This window comes from Chinchilla lanigera, unplaced genomic scaffold (assembly GCF_000276665.1).
Source record: "Chinchilla lanigera isolate Chin_1 unplaced genomic scaffold, ChiLan1.0 scaffold00014, whole genome shotgun sequence".
NCBI classification, from domain to species: domain Eukaryota; kingdom Metazoa; phylum Chordata; class Mammalia; order Rodentia; family Chinchillidae; genus Chinchilla; species Chinchilla lanigera.
In genome coordinates, this window is record NW_004955415.1 from 32,053,292 (window position 1) to 32,075,986 (window position 22,695).

At 55.1% G+C, this 22,695-nt stretch overlaps 1 protein-coding gene across 1 annotated transcript in view; it reads left to right on the forward strand.

The window, feature by feature from the left end:
• Positions 1-2,634: 2,634 nt before the first annotated feature.
• Nfix (nuclear factor I/X (CCAAT-binding transcription factor)) overlaps positions 2,635-22,695 on the forward strand; it is a gene marked incomplete in the record, with an annotated part of 65,686 nt that continues 45,625 nt past the window's right edge. The window contains 2 exon segments of the mRNA XM_005381046.2: positions 2,635-2,685; positions 3,033-3,564. Coding sequence (XP_005381103.1) covers positions 2,635-2,685; positions 3,033-3,564 — 583 coding nt within the window.

The following is a 22,695-nucleotide window of genomic DNA, read 5'->3' on the forward strand; positions in this document are numbered from 1 at the left end:
TCAGATTGAGTGGAGAGGACAAACCTAGAAAGGCAAAGAATTAAGCATTCAGACTGGGGGGGGGGCGCGTGCAGGAGGCACTGGACGCTGGGTGCCTCTGTGGAGAAGCAGTGTCCCTCTTTCCGCCTTTGTCACTTCTCCCCAGTGCTGGCTGTTGTGTTTGTGGCTGCGTGTAGTGCTTGTCAGCACAGTGCTGTGACAGGAGGCTATTTTAATAAACTGTTGCAGTTTCGCGAGTCAAGCTGCATTGCGTTGGCATCCCTCGTCACCACTAATGGAGCGTGCGTGGCTGGGTGTGGGCCGAGGAAGGCTGTCGAGTCTGCTGGGGCCGGGGGGGGGAAGGGGAGGGAGTGCAGGACGCTGCCCCTCCGTCCGGGAGTGCTCCCACCTCCCGAGGGGTGGCCGCACCCTGGGCGCCCCGTCCCTGGCCTGGAAGTGCTGCTGGCAGGGGCACTTTCCGAGCTCTTTCTTCTTCTTTCTATTCATAGCACTGCAGGCTGGTGTGTATGGCCGGAGAGAAAACTTCCACTCACCCGTGTGCTCCATAAATTAAAGAGAGAGAGAGAGAGAGAGAGAGAGAGAGAAAACTAGAAACAGAAAAGGAGAGAGTGTGCGGGCCGAGAGAAAGACTGAAACCAAAACACAGAGAAGGCGCAGCTGCTTTCCCCAAGGCCTTCTGGGGCTCCCGCCCGCCAGCCCGCCCGGAGTCAGGCCTTTATTTATTTATTTTTCTGGCTTAAAAAAAAAAAAAAAAATTCCGCGTCTTCCTCAATCCCGATACTCCCCCACACCCCCAAATTTGCTGGGTGACTGCTGCCAAATGGACCCGAGTGGAAGCCTGGAATGAAAAATTCATAACTGCTGGACTTTGCTTGTTCATTAGACGTGAACTTGTCGATTGGGCAAATTGTTTTTGGTCTCCAACTGCCGGGGGCTCTCCCCACCCTCCCGCTCGCCCAGCTACCTCCTCCCCTTGCACACAGCCATTGGCTACTTGTGGAGGTCTCTCAGCCAAATAGGTGGATCCTGCTCGCGCTCTCTCTTTCTCTCTTTCTCTCTCCCTCTCTCTCTCCCTCTCTCTCGCTCCCTCCCTCCCTCTCTCCCTCTCTCTCCCTCCCCACCCTCCCTTTTTTTTTTTTTTTTTTTTTACTGGCTTGGCACGGGCAAATGGATGGGGATTGAGCTTGAAAGGGGAGAGAGAGAGGGAGTTTGAGAGAGAGAAAAGGAGCAACAAAACCCCCAAAAGCCGAGCACATACACTCGCGCACGCACACACATGCACCCTTACACACGCGCACACTCACACACGCACACACCCCCCATCCCATCCCATCCACGTCCTCCCTGGATCCTCGATCTTTCCCTCCCCCTTCCCTCCCTCTCTCGCTCCCTCTCTCTTCTGCACGCGTCTGCCAGCAACGGTCTGCAGCCGGTCAGAACTCGTCCTCTTCCCCGGGAATCTGCGAGCTCCCCCTTTTCCTCCGATCGGGCGGAGGGAGGCAGCTCGAAGTTTACACCCCTCTGCCGATGCCAAAGCCGAAAGCCTTTTTCTTCAGCTGCCGCTTTTTTCTCTCCTGGTTTTTGTTTTTGTTTTTGTTTTGCACGGGGGTGGGGCAGGGTGCGTTGTTGTGGGAAGGGGGATGGTGGGAGGTGGGTTTTAATTTTTAAATTTTGCATATTTTTGTTTTCTTTTTTTAAAAAGACTGGAACAGGATGCACAGGGGGAACAACTGAAAAAAAATTTTTATGTTGGCTTTTGTTTACCTGGCGTGTGTGGCAACTAGCTCGCTCCTTCTCTCTGCTTCCTATCCCTGACCTTTCTTTCTTTTTGCTCCTTTTTAAAAAAATATATTAATTTTCCCCTTCAGTGCAATGGAGCGTGGGGGGGCGGAGGGGGAAGGGTTTGAGAATCCACCCAAGCCCGGCCCCTATTCCCCAGAACACCAATAATAACCCCCTTTAAAACATTTACCTTCCTCCCCCGATCCTCCTCCTCCCCTCCCCCACCCGCCCCCAACTCACAACTCTGTTGAGTCCAGAATCTCAGAATCGAGCGTGGGGCTTGGCCGGGTGCTTCAGATCAATGGTAATTATTTAATTTTTTCCAGTTTTATTTTTGTAAACAGAAATCAATTATTTAACTTCAAAACAAGCAAAAAAAAAAAAAAAAAAGCCAAAAGCCGAGAGCCCAGCCCTCTGTCACCTGACTGAGTGGGAAAGAGGGTGAAGGGTCGTGGGAGGCTGGGGAAGGGGCCGCAAGCCGACCTGTGTAGCTTTAACCCTGATGTGGCCGAGACAACCACCTTATTTGTGCTAACAAGAAGTGTTTTGTTCATTAGTACTGTGATTAACATTAGTATCGGTGTTGATAACAAAGCTGAAATCACATATTTAGGATTTAGGTCTGATTAAAAAATGCTGGGGTGGATGTTCCAACTGTATCAGGAGAAAAGAAAATGAAAACAGCCTGAGAGAGGGACTCCAGAGCCGGTTCCTTGATTGCTCGCGGATGTCATCCTAGTCTTCTGGGGCAGCCAGAGCGGGCCAGTGTCCGGGCAGGGATAGGAGTTGGCCCCTGCGTGCCCCTTGCGAGCCTCCACCGGCACTGACACGAGTTCACGGCTGCGATCGAACATGGAGATGTCATGGGCGCGACAGAGCCTGGCGGGGAGACCAGCAGCGTGTGTGTGTGTGGATGGCAGTGTTGTCTGTGTGCGCGTGTGTGTGAGTGAGTGAGGGAGAGAGAGGGAGAGAGACAGAATAGGTGTGTGGACGGGCTCCTGGTGCCTCTGTCTGCTGCTGAGGCTGAGATGGGAGCAAGCGGCTGGCGAAGCTGGTGGTGACTTCAAACCACACTTTTGTAGAACAATCACGAGAGAAAATTGTTGGGGGGAGGGAGGAGGAGGAGAAGGCGGTTTTCTTCGTGCCCCCCCTTCTAACGCTGCTTTTCTCCTTCTCTCTTTCCCCCTCATCCCGTCTTCCCCTCCTCCCGTCCTCCCTCGCCCCGCATGCTCCCGGCTTGCCGCCTGCAGGATGAGTTCCACCCGTTCATCGAGGCGCTGCTGCCTCACGTCCGCGCCTTCTCCTACACCTGGTTCAACCTGCAGGCGCGGAAGCGCAAGTACTTCAAGAAGCACGAGAAGCGGATGTCGAAGGACGAGGAGCGGGCGGTGAAGGACGAGCTGCTGGGCGAGAAGCCTGAGATCAAGCAGAAGTGGGCATCCCGGCTGCTGGCCAAGCTGCGCAAAGACATCCGGCCCGAGTTCCGTGAGGACTTTGTGCTGACCATCACGGGCAAGAAGCCCCCCTGCTGCGTGCTCTCCAACCCCGACCAGAAGGGCAAGATCCGGCGGATTGACTGCCTGCGCCAGGCTGACAAGGTGTGGCGGCTGGACCTGGTCATGGTGATTTTGTTTAAGGGGATCCCCCTGGAAAGTACTGATGGGGAGCGGCTCTACAAGTCGCCCCAGTGCTCGAACCCCGGCCTGTGCGTCCAGCCACATCACATTGGAGTCACAATCAAAGAACTGGATCTTTATCTGGCTTACTTTGTCCACACTCCGGGTAGGTTGCTCTCAACCTTTCTCCCCCCATTTGATTTTTCTTGCTGGCATTTGCTGTGTTTATTGTTCCTCTTATTGTAAAGGATAACACGCCATGGGCCTAGCCAGTACCCCGGCTGTCCTGCTGGGGCCTGCATCGTGCACATCACATTCAGTTTGATGCGTGCCTTTTCTCTCTTCCCTTCTCTGTCTCCCGCCACCGGCTCTGTTCTCCTTCCTTGGCCTCCTTGCTGTGATACCCACTCTGTCCATCTGCATCTTTGGGGGACTTACTGGTCCGGAAGACGCGGCGGTGCTTAGGATGGGGCCAGGATGTCCCCACAATTATCTGTGAGGGTGAGAGTTTGAGGCTGACAGAAAGATCAATCTTTGCTCTCATTTGCAATGACTCAGAGGGAGGGTCAGAGAGCAGGTGCTGGCTTTCCTGAGGCTTCGCCACGAGTCCCGGGAAAAGCCGGATTTGGCACCAGCCGGGTGGGCAGCAGTTCGGTGGAGAGAGGGGCATGCGAAATCCCCTTGGAGGAGACTGAACAAACAGAAAAGAGGAGAGGAGGCAGCCAGCCGTGGGCAGGTTCTGGGGCCCAGATGCCCAGGCGGGAGCTGTGTTGGCTGGGATTGGGATTTGGAAAGCATGAAAGTAATTTGATTTCATAGAGAGAGAGAGGAAGCAAGCGGAGCTCCCTTGGGCTGCTCCCCCTCACCTTGGTTGGCAGAAGTGGCGAGACCCCAGGATGTTGCGGCCCCAGGATGGGTGCCCCGACCGAATCCGCCTAGTGGAGAGCAGGCCTAGCAGGAGCGGTGGCTGGGGACGAGGTCTTAAGCAAACAAAACCTTTAAAACCTCCTTTCCCTTTTGTCTTCCAAGTAGTTTTACTTTTCCGCTTTGCTTTTCCAGCCTCACCCTGCATTTTAGGTCGGTCTGGCTTCGTTCTCCTCCTTCGGTCCTTTTTATATTTCCCCTTTCTCCTTTCCCTTTTTATAATTTCTTTCTGCTTTTGTTTTCTTACAAATTGAAACAGAGATGGCTGGTTAATTTTTAGCCTCCACTCAGCTACGCCCAATTTACTGCCGCCTTTGAAACCTAAACGGGCAGCACTCTGTGATTAAGCAAGGCAGAAGTGTTTACATTATGCCCAACCAACTTGTAATGAGAGGGCTACCAAACCTTTCTGTGTGTGTGCGTGCGTGTGTGTGTGTGTGTGTGTGTGTTTCCCTTTCCACCATTCCAGTTTTCCCCCCCTCTCGTTTCCCTTCTTCCTTCTTTATGTGAATGTGAGAGAATGTGGCTTCTTGTCAACTCTCACAAATGTCCTTTCCTGTGAGTGTGTCTCTGTGTCTTCCTTCCTGTCCATTCACAAAAAAGAAAAGTGACTCACAACTGCTGTGGTCACCCCCTTGCCCCTTGGGGAAGTTGGGAATGATACAACTGCACCCAGAAATAAAGGGGGGAGAGTTGCTTTCACAAACATAATTTTTCTCTCTGTGAGTGACCATCACGGGTATATGCTGGAGAGCTCTAGGGAGGAAAAAGTGGCATTTCAGCTCTCTCCTTGTGTCCCTTCTCTCTCTGTTTTGATTTTGTTTTTGTTTTTAGAGACAGGGTCTTGCTATGCAATTCAAGGTGGCCTTGAATTCACTATGTAGCCCAGGCTGGCTTTGAATTCACTGTGATCCTTCTGCCTCAGCCTCCCGTGCTGGGATTACAGGAGTGCACCACCACGTTTGGCTTCTCATTCTGTTCTAAGAGGTGGCTTTGGGGACTGGCTGGGGGCAGTGGACATTGCCCTAGGCCCTGCCTACCTCTGTGGATCTTTCTGGGCCTGCATCTGTGACTGTCATCACCCCTCATACAAAAGGCCCAGGGGCCACTCCTTCGTGCCTCAGCTTGCATATTTTTTTCTTTTTATCATTTATCTTTCTGGAAGAGAGTAAGAGGGAAAAGTTACCTCTTAGTCTCTTGTCGGGAGGGTGTGCACTGGGGCTGTTGGAGGGGTCTGGGGACTGTTGGAGCCCAGAGCTTGCCAGGGTGTCCATCAGATAGCTTCCCACAAGGGGATTCTCCATCTTCCGGTTTTAGAATTCGGAGTCCAAGAGCATCTGCGACAAAAATCAATACTTCCTCCTTGGCGGGCTTCCTCCTCTCTCTCTGTCTGGACCCTGTAGTTGAGTGGCTTCCCTGGTCTCTTATTTTAGGCCAAATTCTTGACTGCTGCCAGCCAGCGTAGGGCTGAGGTCGGAGGAAGTGCGTGTGATGAAGAGGACCGTTTCCTGGCCAGTCTCCTGGGTCCCAGACTGACCAGGCAGGTGTCAGGGAAGCAATGCCCCCAGCCTCCAGTAGTGAGATCACTCACCCAGGAATATGAGTGAATTCATATCCTGGCTCATGTGGCCAAAGCCACCTCTGTCCCGGCTGAGGCCGATCTCTGCACTGCGAGGAGAAAACTGAGGAAATATTTTCTCTAACTCGGGCCCCAGATTCCACATAGTGTGAGTGAACGTAGGATTCTTCTTGCTAGGATTGCTGGAATTTGAGTGTGCCTTTCCAAAGAAAATGTGGGAGCGTCGGGGCGGCCCCGTGCTTTTCTTCCTTGGCATTGGCAGAGGTCTTGCGATGGCGCCGTGCAGGCGCAGCGTCCCCCAGAGCCACCGGTTTGCTGGAAAATGCCTTTCCCTGGCTGAGCCACCCCACAGTGTCGGTTCCTTGGCGTCACCTTCTCTGAGTCCTGGCCCTTTGGATATCCCCGGCAGAGCCACCGCTTGCTCCTTCCCAGGATAATAAGTGGGGCAGAGGCCAGGGTGGCTGGAACTCAGGCAAGAACAGTTTTGGACTCTGACAGGATTAGTTTTTCCTCCCTTACAGCTGGGCCGAAGAAACCAGGCATAGTGGCACATGCTGTAATGCCAGCACTCAGGGAGACTGAGGCAGGAGGATCAGAAGTTTGAGCTTAGGTGGGCAATTTGGCAACTTATCACAGCCCTGTCTCAAAATAAAAAGGGCTAAGGTGTAGCTCAGTGTAAAGGCACTGGATTTGATTCTCAGTAGTATTGCAACAAACAAACAAAAGCAAAAAGCAAAAGAATCACTAAAGCGTCAGGTCTGGGCTGAGCAGTGATGCTGGGCTTGATCATAGCCTGACCTCGTGGCGAATGTGGGGATGTGGCTTTGCTCCCAGCTGCCGTTGTCACTCATGGCCATCACAGACCCTTGTTACGGCCCAGATAAGGCTTCAAGAGATGACATAGTTTAGAGGAATAAAGGATGTGTACATATGGCTTCAGGAGCTCCACTCCCAGAATGTGGGGTCCAAAAAATCTGATCTCTCAGCCAGGGAAGAGTCTCACCATGCATCTCTCTGCCTTTAGGAAGGAAGTTGAGCCAGGCATGGTGGTCCACATCGGTAATCCCAGCACTCGAGAGACTGAGGCAGGAGGATTGCCTTGAGTTCGAGGCCAGCCTGGGCTGCATAAATGAGTTCAAGGCCAGCCTGAATTATATATTGAGACCCGGTCTCACATAAAAAAAAAAAAAAAAAAGGAAAGGAAGTTGAGGCATGGCACGGTCAGAGAGTCCTGCCACAGATGGGAGGACAGCATTTCCTGGTGATGTCCTTCCATCCAAAAGCAGTGTCCCAGGGCAGGTGGCCTGGCAGGGGAGCAGAGTGAGAGGCAGGAGTCTGCTCGTGTGAGCCTGGGCAGCCAAGCAGGCCTGGGAGTAATGCTAGATCATCCCTAGAGCTCCTGCAGACCTTCCCTGACCCTAGGCTCTGGTCCTGGGAAAGACAGAAAAGCCCAAAACTAGTAAAATGTTTTGGGTGAACAGCTGAATGGAACTGTCTCCCTGTCAGCTCTCTCCAGCGGGGTCACTGTGGAAGCCCATCAAACCCGGGTATTTGGGTGGTAGCTTCTTCCTTTACTGGCACCAGCTCAGGGCCAGGCTCCATCTCCTGTCCCCCACTTCCCCAGCACTGGGTTGTCTAGAAGAAATCCAGGCGTCATAGCCTTTTGATGGTAAACGTTTCTGTGCACATGCCTAAGGACAAATGCTACCATACTTAGGGAAAAAGCAACAGTCCTTCCCTTCCTTTCTTTCTCTATCTCTAGCTCTTTCGCCTTCTTCTTTTCTTCCTCTTGTCCTTTCTCCTCCCCTCTTCCCCTTTCTTCCCTTCCTTCTTCTCTTCCTTCCTTTCTTCCTTCCTGCCTGTCGCCCAGTGAGATGGGGTTTCCCTGTGTTGCTCAAGCTGGTCTCAAACTCCTGGGCACTAGTGACCCTATTTCCTCACCCTCATGGGCACCTGGGACTACAGACTTGCTCCCCTGTGCCTGGATAACAGTTTCTCTAGTAGCATAGGATACCCAGTTAATGTCCTGTTGCCCTAATAATCACCTAGCTTTGGCTTATAGTTTGTCTGAATGAGGATCCAGAAAACATGGTTGAGGCGTTGCAAGGGTGGTGGTCATTGGCGGCCTTGGCATTGTGGCCTCTGTTGTCGTCATCTTTCTCCTGCTCAGTGTTGGTTTCTCTTCTGGTGGTTGTTGTAGTTGCTGCTTCTGCTGCTGGGGAGCTGCATCATTTGTCCTGAGGTTTCCCCAGCCAGCTCTGCAGACTGCGCTGCCCTGAGCATTGCAGTGTGAAGCCCTGAGTGGAGATTTTCCAGGGCTGGAGCAGCTGGACTTGGCCTTACCCATTGCGGGAAATGGGTTAGCGCCTGGGAGTTTGTCAAAGGGAACTTTTTGAAGTGTGAAGTCGCTCTTCTGGTTTCAGTTCTCTGTGCTCGGGCCGGGCCAGGGTCCTTCTTGGCAGTGGGTGCTGTTTCTCAGGTCCAAGGGAGGGTTCTTGCGTGCATCCTTTCCCAGTGGTGGAGGGCATCATTTGGCTGTGTCTGCCCTGCCAAGATGGGCCATGCCAGTGAGGCCTGTCAAGCCTCTGCTGGATGCCAGGCCCATCTGGCATCTCTGGTATGACACTGGTGTGCAGGAGAGGCCACAGGAGTGCAGCTGCCCTCCTGAGGTCCCCCTATGTGGACCCTGTGCCACCATGCCCATCTTCTCCTTTTTCAAGGTCCAGAAATGCCACTGGTCTGTGTCTTTGAGGCAGCTCCATCTGGGGCCAGGGCTGGCAAAGACTGTAGAACCTAGAACCCTGATTAGTGAAATGAGCAAAATGTAGGGATTCCCTTTTAATCCAATGCCCGGTCCCCTTCAGAATGTCCTGGAAGCGATGCTGCTGCTGTTCAAAGGTCAGCGCTGTGTGACTGTAACATGTTGGTGTCCCTCTTGCTCAGAGAATGGCTTGCAGGGTAGGGCCAGCCCAGAGGGACAGATCGGCAGGGAGCAGGCAGGCAGAAGACAGCAGCTGGGACGGGGATGCCTGGTAATTCAGTGGGCCCAGCGTGTCTTCCCACCACCCTTACCTGTTGCTCTGGTTTCTGCCTTAAGCAGCAACCCAAAACAAAACAAAACCAAACAAACAAATAAAAAGACATAAAAAGACTTAAGGGCTGGGGATATAACTCAGCAGCACAAGCGCCTGCCTGGCAAGCACAAGGTCGTGAGTTCGATTCCCAGTACCAAAAAAACAAACAAACAAAAAAAACCGTAAGCAGCAACCCAGGTGCAAGCTGATTTTTCTGTGGCACCATAGCCTTTCATGGAAGGCACTCTCACTGGTCTGTCCTCTCCTCTCCCTGTCCCCGGGAAGTCGTCTCCTCTCCAGGCTCGTGTCTCTAGTCTTCTGCCTCCCACACGTGACATGGCTCCTAGTGCCCTTGCCATTTGGGTTCCCGCCTCCTGGAGGCCCTCTGGTTTGTCCTGGCACAAGGACTTCTTAAACTGGAGCGTGTAGAATTGAACACAGACGCTCTAAGCACAACCAGATCCCAGCTCACCGTGGGCGCCATCGTTCTTAGGGCCTTCCCGTGTAACGTGCAGGGCCCACAGCAGAATGAAAGCGCAGGGCTCCTTGTTCTCAGTTATTAAGAACATGGCAACAGGGTGTCAAACCTAGTGCTGGGCCTGCGCTACTGCAGAGGTTACACGTTCGTGAAGCCAGCCCAAGACGCCTGTGCTCCAGCCTTCTGTATCTGTTAGTGAAACTGGGTGGTGTGGCAGGATAAGGAGGCTCAGACTGGACTCTTTTAGGAGCCAGCCCTGACCCTATAGGGCGCAGCAGGACTGCCCTGACTGGTCCTCAGACTCCCATGTGTGTCGTGCTGTCTACCCAACCAGCCTGTGGCCCCTGCTGCCCGCATGCACGGAGTTCTTGGTGAAGCGCTGGCTCTGCTGGCCGAAGGGGAGGCTGTAGCTCGAGGAGGAAAAAGTCGCCCTTGTCTAGCTTGGGCCCTGGTGCACGTGGTGAACCGGCCAGATCGGGCTGGGTGGCCAGCCCATAATTATGGCATGGTGACCAGCCGCGCTCCTGGCTGGCCCGGAGGAAGTGGGACACTCTGCAGCAACAGGGCTGGGGTCCAGAAGCGCACAAGACTCCCAGAGGATTTGGTTTGTTTCCTGGCACAGCCAGAGGATGGAGAATTTCCTTTATCCATGAAGTGCGCATTTAGCGACCCTCCCCTAGGCAAGGCTTGGCCTCAGGGCGCCTGGACCTCTAAGAAGAAGCAAATCCTTCTCGGCCACACTGGTTGTGGAAGGAGGCCTGGTGATGGCTTCTAGAAAGCTCCGTCCTGTGGGCAGGAACCTGCAGGAGCCGTAGTGCAGGGAGGCCAGACTTGTAGGCATCCTCTGGGGCACGGGAAGCGGGAGGCAAGTGGGAATTGTCCACTCTAGTGTCACAGAGGCTGGGGCCAGACGAGGAGAGGTCAGGGGGCAGTGAGGCCAGCACCGCATTCTCACTCTGTTCTGGCGTCCTGCACAGCTGGGCAGAGGGACCAGTGCAGTGTCCCCCTTTCTGCTCGAGAAGGTGGCTGCCTCCCCACCCCTCTTTCTTTTCGCCTGTCCGTCCCGCCTCCCCTGTCTCAGGAGCTGCCACGCTTCAGTTATTTTATCCTTCAGTGTCCGATTCAGAAGTCTTTTCAAAGGCCCCAGCCGTGTCAGCGCAGTGCTCGCACAAAAGGCCTCTTTGATTTCTTGTTTGTTTTCATTTGCCAGCAGAGGGGGAGGGGGGCAGGAGAGAAAAAGAGCTTCTGGGTTTTAAAATTTTTATTTGGGTTGCTTCATTCTCAGAGGAGTTGGCTCCCTGGAACTCCTTTCTTAGTTGGGGACGCGGAGGCGAGCAGCTTTCTGGGAGCAGCGGGGGCGGGGGGCAGCAGGGGTGCCCCAAAGCGGTGCAAGGAGGTTTGGGATGTAGCTGTTGATCCACGGTGCAAACGTTGATCCGGCAGTTCTTCTGTGTTGGACCTGAGGGTGGGGAGGCTCAGGGGAGCCTGCAGCTGGGGCAGAGAAGAGCTTGGTACCCAGTGACAGTCCCACTTGTACCTGCAGAGAACTTGTCACAGCTGTGGACGGGAGTGATTGTGAACTTCACCTTGCCATTTTCCCATTTGTGCCCCAGATTCTACCCTGTCCTTCACAGTCAGCTGCAAAGGATGTGTGTGTGTGGGGTTCTTTCTAGCCTACACCCTTTTTGGAGATTCTTGGAGCCTCTAGGCTGGTTCCTGGCTTGGTGCCCCAGGGATGGGATCGAGGGAGCAGAGGGGTGAGAGGTCTCCCTAGCTAGCGGCCAGGCGTCACCTTGGAATGGTGCCCGGAGGCCTCAGGCCTGTCCTCGGCTAGAACTCCAGGCAGGCTGGCATTGCCGAGGACCCCGGCTGAAGAGAGGCAGAGGGCCACCCTTGCCTGAGGCCTGGGACGGCTGACACCCTGAGACCCAGGAGGGCCACTCGGCCGCACCAGTGAGACGCCCTGCTGGTTACAGGGACCAAGGCCTGACTGTCGGGGCTCAGAGGAGCGCGGCGGAGACTGCGGCTTGGGCAGGTGGTCACGGGCATCAGCAACAGGGACGTGTGCCCACTGGGTGAGGGGGGGCTCCGCAGGGCCTGGTTGGCAGACGGGAGGAGGAGGCTGGGGGGCTGAGAGATAGATAAATATAGCTGATGGCATTTCTGATGATAGGTTTTTCTTGGCACCAAGGGCACCGCGGAAAACAGCACGACAAACGCCTGGCCCTGCAGGCCGCCGTCGCCATTTTAAGCATGTTTGAGCCGAAGGGTTGTTGGCATTAGAACAGGGTCCCAGAAGGCGGAGGGGCTGGGGCGGGGAGGTTTGGCTGGACTGGCTTTTACCCTCGGGTGTCTGGGTTCTTTACGTTATCTACACGGGCACTCACACTGATTTTTAAAAAATGTATTTTGGGGTTGTCCCTTGTGGCCCTGTCTCCCAAGTGAGTAGTTCCCCCGCCCGCTGCCATGGCCTGTCACTCGGGGTGTTCTGGCTCGTCTCTCCATTGTCGCTGTCTCAGCGATGGCAGGGCACACCAGTTCCACCCCAGGGCCAGGTCCTCCATTTGCTGTTACTTGTGGGATGTGCACTAGCTTACAGGGCACCTGCCTGTCCGCGGTCCCAACGGTGTGTCCCTGTTGCTGGGAGGAGGAGACTGTCCCCCGCTTTAATTCTGTTTCTTCCCTGAAGACTCAGCATGGCCGTAGCAGCAGACCAAACCCTCCCCATATGTTCCTAACTTCCCTCATTCCCATGAAGATTCTGGTTTTAGGCTGTGCTCCTGGCTGGGAATGTATGTACCCAGGTGACACCTTCGGGGGGGCGGTCTCTGTGTGGAAGGAGAGATCAGCGACTCAGACCCAGGGACCAGGCGGCTTCCTGGAAGATGACCTGGCTGACCTGCGCCAGGTAGATCCTGCAGACCCTTGAAAGACGGTGAGGATTTAGCTCATTTTTGTCAGCTGACTGAGCCCTTGCAGCCTGGCAGGGCTGATTTCCTCCTCACAATGGCTGAGTGATACAAGCAGGGCAGGTACTCTTCTATCCTTCACACAGAGGCGAGAACCCAGATGCAGCAGTGCCAGGGGACTCAGGACGCTCGATGGGTTTCTGCAGAAGGGGCTGGATCCTGGTTCCGGGGCCTGGCACCCCAGCCTGAGGGCCTCAGAGCCCTTTGGACTTCACCTTCATTCCAGGCCTTGGTAGGGTCTCCCGGGAGAAAGCCTCCTGGTCCCAGTGGGAGCAGCGCCATCTCTGTGGTCTCCACAGCTTCCCGGAGGGCTGGAGCCCAGCTCTGGCTCCGCTCAGGGGCTCCCCCAGCCGCCGAGTGTGTGGGGCAGAGAGAGAGAGAACAGCACCTCGCACTGTCCTCAACCCTCCCTCCAGCTCTCTGCCTAGAACCTAGAGAAGCATGAGCAGAGGCGAGGCCATGGCTGGCTGTCTGGACCGCCCGCCCTGCCGTGCCAGCTCAGTTCTTACCACACTGCCCTGCAGCCGGGACAGGCCTGCCCGCCCTGCCCTGTGCCCTGTGCCCTGTGCCCTGTGCAGGTGGAACATGCAGGGCGGTGAGGCCCAGGTCAAGCAGGCTTGGTCAGACTTTGGGATCCCTGATCCTTGCTCTATTGTGTCCTTTTTTGAGGAGTCTGCTTAGAATCATACTTTGAAATAAAGATGAATGCAATTATCCTAATTATTCGGAGGATCGCTGCAAGTTTTGCAATAATCCTAATTGATTCTTTACCACTTATGCTTCTTCCCATAGAGTCACCCTTTTCCTTCCCCTTTCCCTTTCCCCCTTTTCCTTTCTCTCCTTCCCTTTTTCCCTTCTTTACTTCTTTTCCTCCAGTGCTAATGATCAAACCCGGGACCTTGCACATGCTAGGCAAGTACTCTACCACTGAACTATGTGGCCTTAAAGTTGAAAATTCTGAAGTTGTACATATACAGATTCTCCCGACATGCCCGGGGCCGGGTCGTGGGAGAGGCTGGCTCTTGGTTGAGATTGCACTCTGCCTTCATGGGTAGGACAAGAAGGGCTTCCCTCTATCTACTCCCAGTGGCCCAGGGCAGGGCTTCCTCAGTATGGCCCTGCTGATTCTCAGGCGAGGTGGTTCCGTGTCATGGAGCGCCACACTGGGCGTCAGGAGTGGCTAGCAGCATCTCTGCCTCAGCCCGGTAACTTCCAGTCACCCCTGCCTCCCCAGTGTGACTGACAATCAAGACAGTTTCTAGATGTCTACTATTGTCCCCGGGAGACAGGATCACCCTCAGCAGAGAACCTCAGGCCTGGAAGAATCAGGGATTCGGAGGAGTACTGCTTTACCGCTGCCTCTCCTCCGGGGTAGGGCCTCACTTACCTTCAGTGCACGGAGACTGTGCTTTGGAGCCTTGGCTGTTCCCTTGCGTGTCCTGTGCTGTTTCCCTGTCTGGACAGCCTGACCTAGGTGGACGCAGGCTGTGCTCAGGACCCCACCTGTGTTCTGTTCTCCGGTGGGGGAATGAGAAGCCGGCTTTGAGTCTGTGCTAAGTGCTCAGGCTTTGAGTCTGTGCTAAGCGCTCATTCCATGCTAGGCTGCTGACCTGAGGCCTGGCTGGGACAGGGTCTGCTGTTGTGCTGACCCAGGCCTGCGCAGGGAGCTGGTGACTCCGCAGGCCCCACCAAGCCCCCTGCAGTGTGGGACGAAGAGACCAAAACTGTCCCAGCCAGCTCTAAGCAGGACTCTCTTTAAATGACATACTAGATTTTTAAATTGTAATAGTAAAACATACCCCGAAAATTTAAACAATAGAGGAGTGTAAGAGACAGACGGCCTCCTCAAGTCACCCTCCGTGTCTGCAAGAGCCTCTCTTGACAGATCCATGTCAGTTCTTTGCATTTTTTCATCAATTTATATATCAAGTAACTTTTAAATATAGCGATATCTATTTTAAGAGCAGACAGTATGTTTGGGCTAATTGGATTGGCTCTGTGAAGTTCCACTGTGGTCTCAACTTTTCCCACCCTTGCCTATGTACCGGTGCCATGTCATCAGATGCGCAGCCAGTGCCCCTGTCCTCTTTTCCCCTGGGGTGACAATTTCAGCTTGTCCTCCCTGGGAGAAGTGTGAACAGTGGAGCATGTGTTGGTGTCTGCCCTGCGCCATTCCTGGGACAGTGCAGCCCTGAGTCACAGTGGAAGTCAGGGCTGCGGCATCAACCTGCCCTGTGACCTCACCACTTGCCACTTGTCCGGGCACCAGGTGGAGGCGGGGCCACCAAGAAGAGTCCCTGTGGCTGTGCCCAGCTTGGTGCTGGGTGCCTGGCCTCTGGGACCAGCTTCCCAGATCTTCCCTGGCTGGTGAGGGTGCTGCCCTGTGTAGAGCAGATCCTCTGCCAACTGGCCTTGCTTCCTGGAGGCTTCCATCATAAACTGGCGCGCGCACGTGTGTGCGCGCGTGCACGTGTAGCATCCATCAAGGATTTATTCCAGCACATCTTTGTTTTGAGCCCAAAGATACAGCAGAGAGAAAGAGAGTGTGTGAGAGTCCAGGGCTGAGACTGGGGAAATAAAAAACCAGAAGGAATCCAGAGAGGGCTTTGCAACCGGGTCTGTGTGGCCCGGAGATATGCTGCTTGCTAGCTAGAGACAGCTGGGAGTAGGGTGACACCTGGTGACTCGCCTGGGCTGGGTGCGGTGGAGTAGGGAGATCAAGGGATACCCCCCCACCCGGAGGCAAGCTGCAGGAGGCCTGTGAAGGCAGCCCTCAGGGAGTGCGTCCTTATTATGGCTGCAGATTATGTCCCCATTAGTGCATAATTATTATATAATGGGCGTTATTGCATAATGGCAGTTATATAACAGGTGGCCCAGAATACAGACAGGGGTATAATAAGTGTATATCCTCTGGCTATAAATAGCCACCAGCCCCACACAGAATATGTGGTCACACCAGAGCCACCTTATAAATACCCGCACTGGGCTATAAATTTTTGAGCAGTGACGTCAGTGGGCATGGTACCTAGTTAGGGGGTGGTAGGAGGGACCTGCAGCCCCACCCGGCCACATGACATCATTGTTTCCTTAGTAACAGGAATGCTCCCCAGGGGACCAAAGGAAGAGAGGCCCTTGAAAGGAGGAGGCACATGGGTAAAATGCTGGGGCAGGGGATGGGTGCTGAATCTAGGGCTGACCAGGGCAGGGTCTCCTGGGTGGAGTCCTGGGAAGGCAGTGGTAAGACAGGGCATCTGCCTTCCCACGTCCCACCCAACCCACGACAGGGCCCCGGATCGCATTTCTTCTCTTTTGTCCTACAGAGGGTCCCATCCTCTGCCCCATGTGCCAGCCTCAGCCACGCATCAGGGAAAAAAGGTAACTGAGCCTTCTCACCTCCCTCCCTGGTGGCCTCTCCGTGGCTCTTAGCCGCTTGCTGAAGTGGAGTTGAACAGGGGCAGACCCAAGTTCTGTGCCCTTGTCGTGTTCTCCCCAGGGTGTGGCCACTTCCCCCACCAGAAGTTCTAGGCCAGCGTCAGCCTTCGTAACAGAAAAAATATGTGAGCAATTTGGCATAGGCCTCGGAGAGCCTCGTGGAAGTGATGGCGCACGGAGATGGGGCCTGGGAGAGGAGAGGGACAGGACAGTGCTGTGGGCCAGGGGAGGTGAGGCAGGCTGTGGTCTCTTAGGTGCGTGAGAGGCCGTTCCCCGTGGGGCGGTAAAGAGCTGGTCGTCATGGCCCTGCGTGGGGAGGAGATTCACGTTGTCGGCAGGTGAGGACATCGACATTAGTTCTGAGCGAAGCCTGGTGACCAGTCCGTCCCAGTTTACCCAGGAATTTTCTGAGTTTAGTCCCTTGTCCTGTCCTGGCAAACCCTTAGTTGTTGGAAAACCAGGTGGTTGGTTACCCTGGAACAGCAGATTTCAACCGTGGGTAATTGTGCCCTTCGGGGAGCACTTTCCCGTGTCCATAGCTGCTTGTTTGTCACAGTGGAGATTGGGCACTGTTGGCATGTAGTGGGACATCTGTCCAGTGCTCGCAGTCCCCATGAACAATCCCCGGCCGCAGACATGCAGCGGAGCAGGACCCCCTTGCAGGGCGGGTCGGCAGACTTCGCGCTGCCCTCCTTGGGGCAGCCAGGCAATCTGACCGCCGCTTTGGCACCTGTCTTGAAGCTCGGTGCTCTGGTGTGATTGGCTAAGCGTAGGGTTCTGGGGCTGGGAGACCTTCCCTAGAGACCCTGGGGCTCCGAGAGCTCAGAGGTAAGACAGTGCTGAGCAAGAGCAAGCCCTGCCCAGCAGCAAGGGACCAAGGTGGATCCCGCGTCTGTCAAAAAAAAAAAAAAAAAAGTAAAAATCATCAAATAGCTACCCCTTATCATCCACCAAAGAGCTTCCAAAGGGCAAAAGTCGCCCACTTCCCCCGCCCTTCAGGCTAGCTCTTCCCGTAGGGACCCATACCAGGGCAAGAACTGGGTTCCCCAAGAGCCAGCAACCAGAGCTCGACAACGCCCCCTAAGGAGGCTCCACAGATGAAACAGGTCGGCCGCACAGGGTTTACAGAGGTCTCGTTCTGAGGTGTGTGGTGTCATTTCTAGCAGAGTCCGTTTGTCCAGCAGACGCGCATTGTAATCACAGGCACACAGCACACACTTTTTCTTTCACCTGCGCCTCATTTCTGTTTAGTTTGCTACCTGGCTGTGGTTGACTTAGCGCCCTCTGTCCCTGACTACATGCATAGCGTGGCCAACTGGGTCATCATTTGTGTGAGCCTCCGCCTGGCCGCAGCTAATAGCCAGGGTGGGGGTGGTGCAGCGGTCTGGCCCACTGAGGGGGACCAGCTGGGCGGTAGCTGCCCCTCGTGTGCGTCAAGCCTGACTTTGGAGCTTCGACTCGAGCTAGAGACAGCTAATGAGCATGGATGGGGAGGCAGGGCACGGGGTCTGCACTCAGGGCCCTGCCTACGGTGCCCAGGGGAACCCTGTGGGGAGCGGCAGTGGCTCCAAACACAAAAGGCATTGCTCCACGGAGCAATAATCCTCAGGATATTGCCAGCCCAAGAGCTAGGACCCAGGGAGAGGCCCCTGCCCTGAGGACGGGCCAGATTTCTCTCACTTATTTATGGTATCATGGTTTATAAAGTGGGCCCAGCACAGATCTCTGGGCACAGTTTCAAATACATGCATTTCTTTTAAATTAAACACCACACACACATTTGCTGTGCGTGAACACACGGTCTGTTCAAGCCGTGCTGCTGCCCAGGAGTGTCCCGGCCACGTGGGACGGTGACTGCGGATGATGGTACCAAAGCCACCATCTAATATTAGACTTTGCAACTCAGAGATTCATTAATATAATTACTCAGATGCCAGCCTGGCTTGGCACGGCCTCCAGAACTGTGCTCCTCTCCAGCAAAGCGCTTCGGCCGCAGGGATGCTCCGTGAGCCTGGGCCCCAGTCATACCCGTCTGCACGGTGGGCAGTGGGCCACCTTGGCGTCCTGTGCGCCCTGTCCCGAGGGAGATTGCGCGTTCCCGGGTGGCAGGTCTGGCCCTTTCCACGTCTCACCAGTGGAGTCTGCCACCGAGGTGAGCAGGCTGCCGGGCAAGGCCCTGACTCCCAGAGAGTAGGCACATTCTCTGCAGCAAGCTCCCCCGTGACACCTTGCACAGCACACTGTGCAGGGTTCACTCATGAGGCTGGGACCCTGGAGCTGGGGCTGTTTCATCTGCCTTTGCATCTGTCTGCCTCTTGCCCAGCCTATAGTTTTATATGGCTCCAATAAACCATGTTGAATATTGAATTACCTTCAAATGGGGAGCAGCTGACAGCCCGTCCTTGAGGCGACACAAAGGCCCGCGATGGTGTGAAAACCAGAGAGGGGGCTAGTGAAGGCCTGGCGGGGAGAGCGGCAGTGTGCTGTGTGAGGGGTGGCATGAGGGCCGAGTCTTGGCGGGTGAAGGGTGGGAGAAGCTTCTGGAACCCTGGAAGGAGGCTGGCATGGAGTGAGAAGCTCTGGGCTTAGAGGTTGAAAGGTCTTAGCCTGTTGAAGTCCATATCTCCCCATAACGTCAGTGAGGCGTGAGCATGGTGGGGGAAAGCGCTCTCTCCGCCGCCGCCTCCACCCCCAGCATCCCATGACGAGGTGGGCGCACAGTGACTGTGCCCTGGCTCTCCTGGGCCTCCCTGGCCCCGTGGCTGTGCCTGCTGCATGCCGTCTTGGTGGGGCGACCACCTTCTGTCCATGTGCATACAGCCGCCAGAGGACACATCCCCTTCGGCTCAGCCGATGTGGCGGCTGAACTTACCTTTGCGTTCCGGATCCCCCAGCACACCAGCCTGGCGGGTGTCCTGCAGCGCAGGTTGGCAGGGAGCGGCCTGGGCTCAGTGGAACCACTTGCCTTTTGCCCGGCAGCAGTGTGTGGCCACCCTCTTCTGAGAAGCCCTGGCCTCCAGGCCCCTCCTGCGGAGACTTGTGGCCGCTGTCCCCATGCTTTCTATCCTGGGCTCCTGGATCAGTGATGCCTGCCTCTCCAGCTGGTACCTGTGCTCCAGCCCTGGTGGCTGGCTTGGGTGATTAACAGTGAATTATTGAAGCAATGGGAACCAGGAGGGCTGTTTGTCCCTCACACGCACACACTCGTGCACACTCGCTTCCCTGAGCCAGCCCCAAAGTCGATTCTGCTGCCGCTGCCGTATTTAGACTTGTCCAGATCTTAGAGCCTTTTTGAGGGGCTTTCAAGTGAATACTCAGTTCCCCTGTCTCCCCCTTACAAGCCAGCCGCTTCCTCTTATCTTTCCCTGGCCCAGCCTGGGTGTCTGCGCTTGACTGTTAGAGGCTTGCTTTCCCTGTAGAGGATTCCTTGTTCAGTGGAGGAGCAGTGCGGGACCACCAGGACCAGCCTTGGTGGTATGGCATGCCGCAGTGTGACAGTGACATGAGGATGTCTTCCTCCTTGGTACCATTGTCATTTGAGCTGGAGTCCACTTGAGCATGAAAGAAGAGTCCAAGAGGCTGAACTCTGTTGGACCCACAGGCCAAGGTCTTGCATTGGCTCACTGTGTTCTGTTATTTGGGGAGACCATCAGATATAGGCTTTTATCTATCTATTGTTTTAGAAGGCATTTTTCTGATTATGAGACTGGTATATGGCGCTGGAGGTGCAGCTCAGTGGTGGAGCATTTGCCCAGCATGCATGAGGCCCTGGGTTCAATTCCTGGTACTGCAAAGAGGGAGGGGGAGGAGGAGGGAAAGGGGACAGGGGACTCCTGCACGTTCATCCTACACATGCAAAATGAGAGCTGGGTGTGGTGGCACACTCCTGTATCGCAGCTATTCAAGAAGCTGAGGCAGGAGGATCAAAAGTTGGAGGCCAGCCTTGGCAGCGTAGCAAGACTCTGTCTCAAAATGAATAAAAAGGGCTGGGGATATGGCTTAATGGTAGTGTGCCCCTGGGTTCATCTCTAGTACCACAAAGTAAGTAACTAGAGGGACATAAGAATTATCAAAATTCTCCTCCATAAATAACTACTGTGAATTTTCTTCTTGTGCATTTATATCTATTCATACATGTTTTATGTTTTTAAAATTGGACTCTATGGGAGCCAGGCATAGTGGTGCATGCCTGTATTCCTATTCCCAGTGCTTAGGCTGAGGCAGGAGGATCTGTGAGTTGGACTCACAGTGGAGCCTGGACTGCATAAGTGAGTTCAAGGTTAGCCTGCAGTACACAGTGAGGCCCTGTCTCAAAAAAAAAAAAAAAAAAAAAAAAAAAAAAATTGGGACCATTGTGTACTTCACTATGTCACTATTTTTGAAAATCTTATTTTTAGTGGTTTAGCATCTTTCATTGTTAGTAGTATCACCCTTGGTTTTCGGCGTTCTTGATTGACTTCTGGCCTCTTTTCCTTTTGGGAATGAGACTTTTCCTTTTGGTGTAAATGTAATAGGTACTTATTTAAAATAAAAGCACGCTTGTTACAGGGCAATATGAGATTTCCTCATGCCAGGATCAGTGTCAGTGCCCACGGTGGTCTCCGTCGAGCCTCTGAGCCGTGTGTCCTTTGGAAATTCTGCAGGGACAGATGTCCTGGTGCACCACGCTTTATAGCTGGCTCCTGGCAGTTGAATTAGCAGGCAGGGGGCATGGGCCCTTGGGAAGATTCTTCATGTATGTCGTTAGATGGCTGTCTGCGGGTCTGAAGCCTGCAGACAGCACGCAGGGGTCTCCCCTCCTCCCAGGCTGTGCCCTGCTTGTGTTTCTTGGGGCCCCAGAAGGACACTGCCGTTGTGAGCCGCACACATGTCCGCTCAGGGTGTTTCCTCTCACGAGCCAGGCCTCCCTCCCTTCTCACAGGTGTCCGTCCCTTCCCCACGTCCATTCCCTGCATTGGCTCGCACGTCCCCCCAACAGACACATGCTGTCGCCCACTGCGAGAGCTAATCGTGGACATCAGCCCACACTCACACACCCTCCAGCCGTCTTTTTATGGAAGTCTGAGGGGCTCCCTCCCAGGCCTCTGCAGCCGCTCCCTTCTGACACCACTAGAAGGGGGCGGCCCCTCAGGGCCCCCAGCATGGCAGCTCCCTGCCGGCTTCTGGTGCAGGGACGACAGAAACGCTTCTCCCTTCTCGACGCTGCCTGGTGGTGAGCAGGTGCCGGCATTGGCGTCTTAATGGCAGCAGACCCCAATGCCACCGAGGAGGTGCAAGCCACAGTGGCTGCCAGCACATGCCCCTGAGCTCCTGAGGACGCAGCTGCTGCCGACCCCTGAGGCTGGCCCCACAGTCTGTGCCAGGATGCTGTGCTGTTTCCTCTGGGGCCAACCAGAGGCCGCCAGGGGAAGACAGGCTCTCGCTCTGGGCTGTGGAACTGGACCTCACTTACAGGCGCTCCACCTGCACCGCTTCGCTCAGGACACACCTCCAGGGCCACACAGGCTGGGGTACAGAGCGCCTCCCGCGTACAGGCTCCGCGCCCCATTGTGGGTCAGCGGCTCTCGTTGAGCCAGGCCCTTGCCACAGCGCTAGCGACAGAACATATGTTCTCTCACCCCAAGACCGGTCTCTCTGTGACCCGTGGAGCTGAAGAGTCTTGGGCCCCCAGTACTCCTTGTCCCTATCCTCTCTGGGCAATGCTGTGTCATGTCCAGCGTGTGAGCACCCTCAGGAGCTACACTAAGAGCCCTGGGGCATGGTAGGAAGCCTGAGCAGGGGCTGCATGCGTGCGTGGGGCTGGCAGGGACAAGGGGATTCCCTCTTCCTTGCTTTCGGCAAGGCAGTGTTGAGACATCCAGCCCTCAAGGGCTGTGGTAGTGCCATCCTGGGCAGGATGCCTGCGTTTAGGAAGCTTGTTCTCTCCTCTGCAGGCATTCAGCACAAACTGACCTGAGTGTCTGCATGTGTGTCCGCGGTGGGTGTCTGTGTATAGTGTGGGTTGGGACGCGTGTCTTAAGTGGCACTGTGAATCACACCCGAAGAATGTAGGAGGAAACTTCTCAGGTCTTGAAGTTCAGATTCTTGTTGCTCCTGTGAGGTCTCGGGAACCCAGGGACAGTATAGTGACCTGACCCTGTCCCCAAGGCGGTAGGAGTACAGCCCCAGGCCCAGCGCCCCACCCAGCACCCTCTGGCCCAGACCTTCCACACTGGTGGGTGTGTGTGCTTGCTGGGAAGTGTCAGGCCCTGCCCACCTGCTCAGCAGCTAGCAGTTCCTTTCTGGGGCTCTTTGTGAACCTGCCTCGCTATTAATCTACCTGTTAGTAAAAGAGATTACAATTGCCATAATTACAGGGCGCTGTGTCTCCACCGTCAGGAGCTGGGCTGAGTGAGCAGCGAGGGGTGGGGGAGCCCAGCCCCACAGGAAGCTGCTAACAGCCCTGTATTTGGTTGGATGCAGTGCAGGGACAACAGCCCTTCTCAGAACAGAGATCTGGAGGTAGGGGCTGGTCCTGCCAGCGTGGTAGGCGAAGGTCCCACTGAAAGCTGTGGGGGGACATGGGACGGCCACATGTCCACGGCTGCAGACAGCTGGGACTGCCTGACCTCGGGGAGCCTAGATGACCCAGGGCCTGGCATCCTGATGAGTGGAGAATGCCACTTGGAGGTGGTGCTCGTCAGGGTGGGTTGGTGGCTTGCTTCTGAGGGGCCTTTGAAGCCACCACTGCGTTGATGTGTGTGGACAGACAGAAGGACCCTGTCTGTGCCAAGCCCCAGGGCTATGGGATGTGGGTGTTCCCAAGGAGGAGGACACGGGGCCATCCTATGGCATAGGG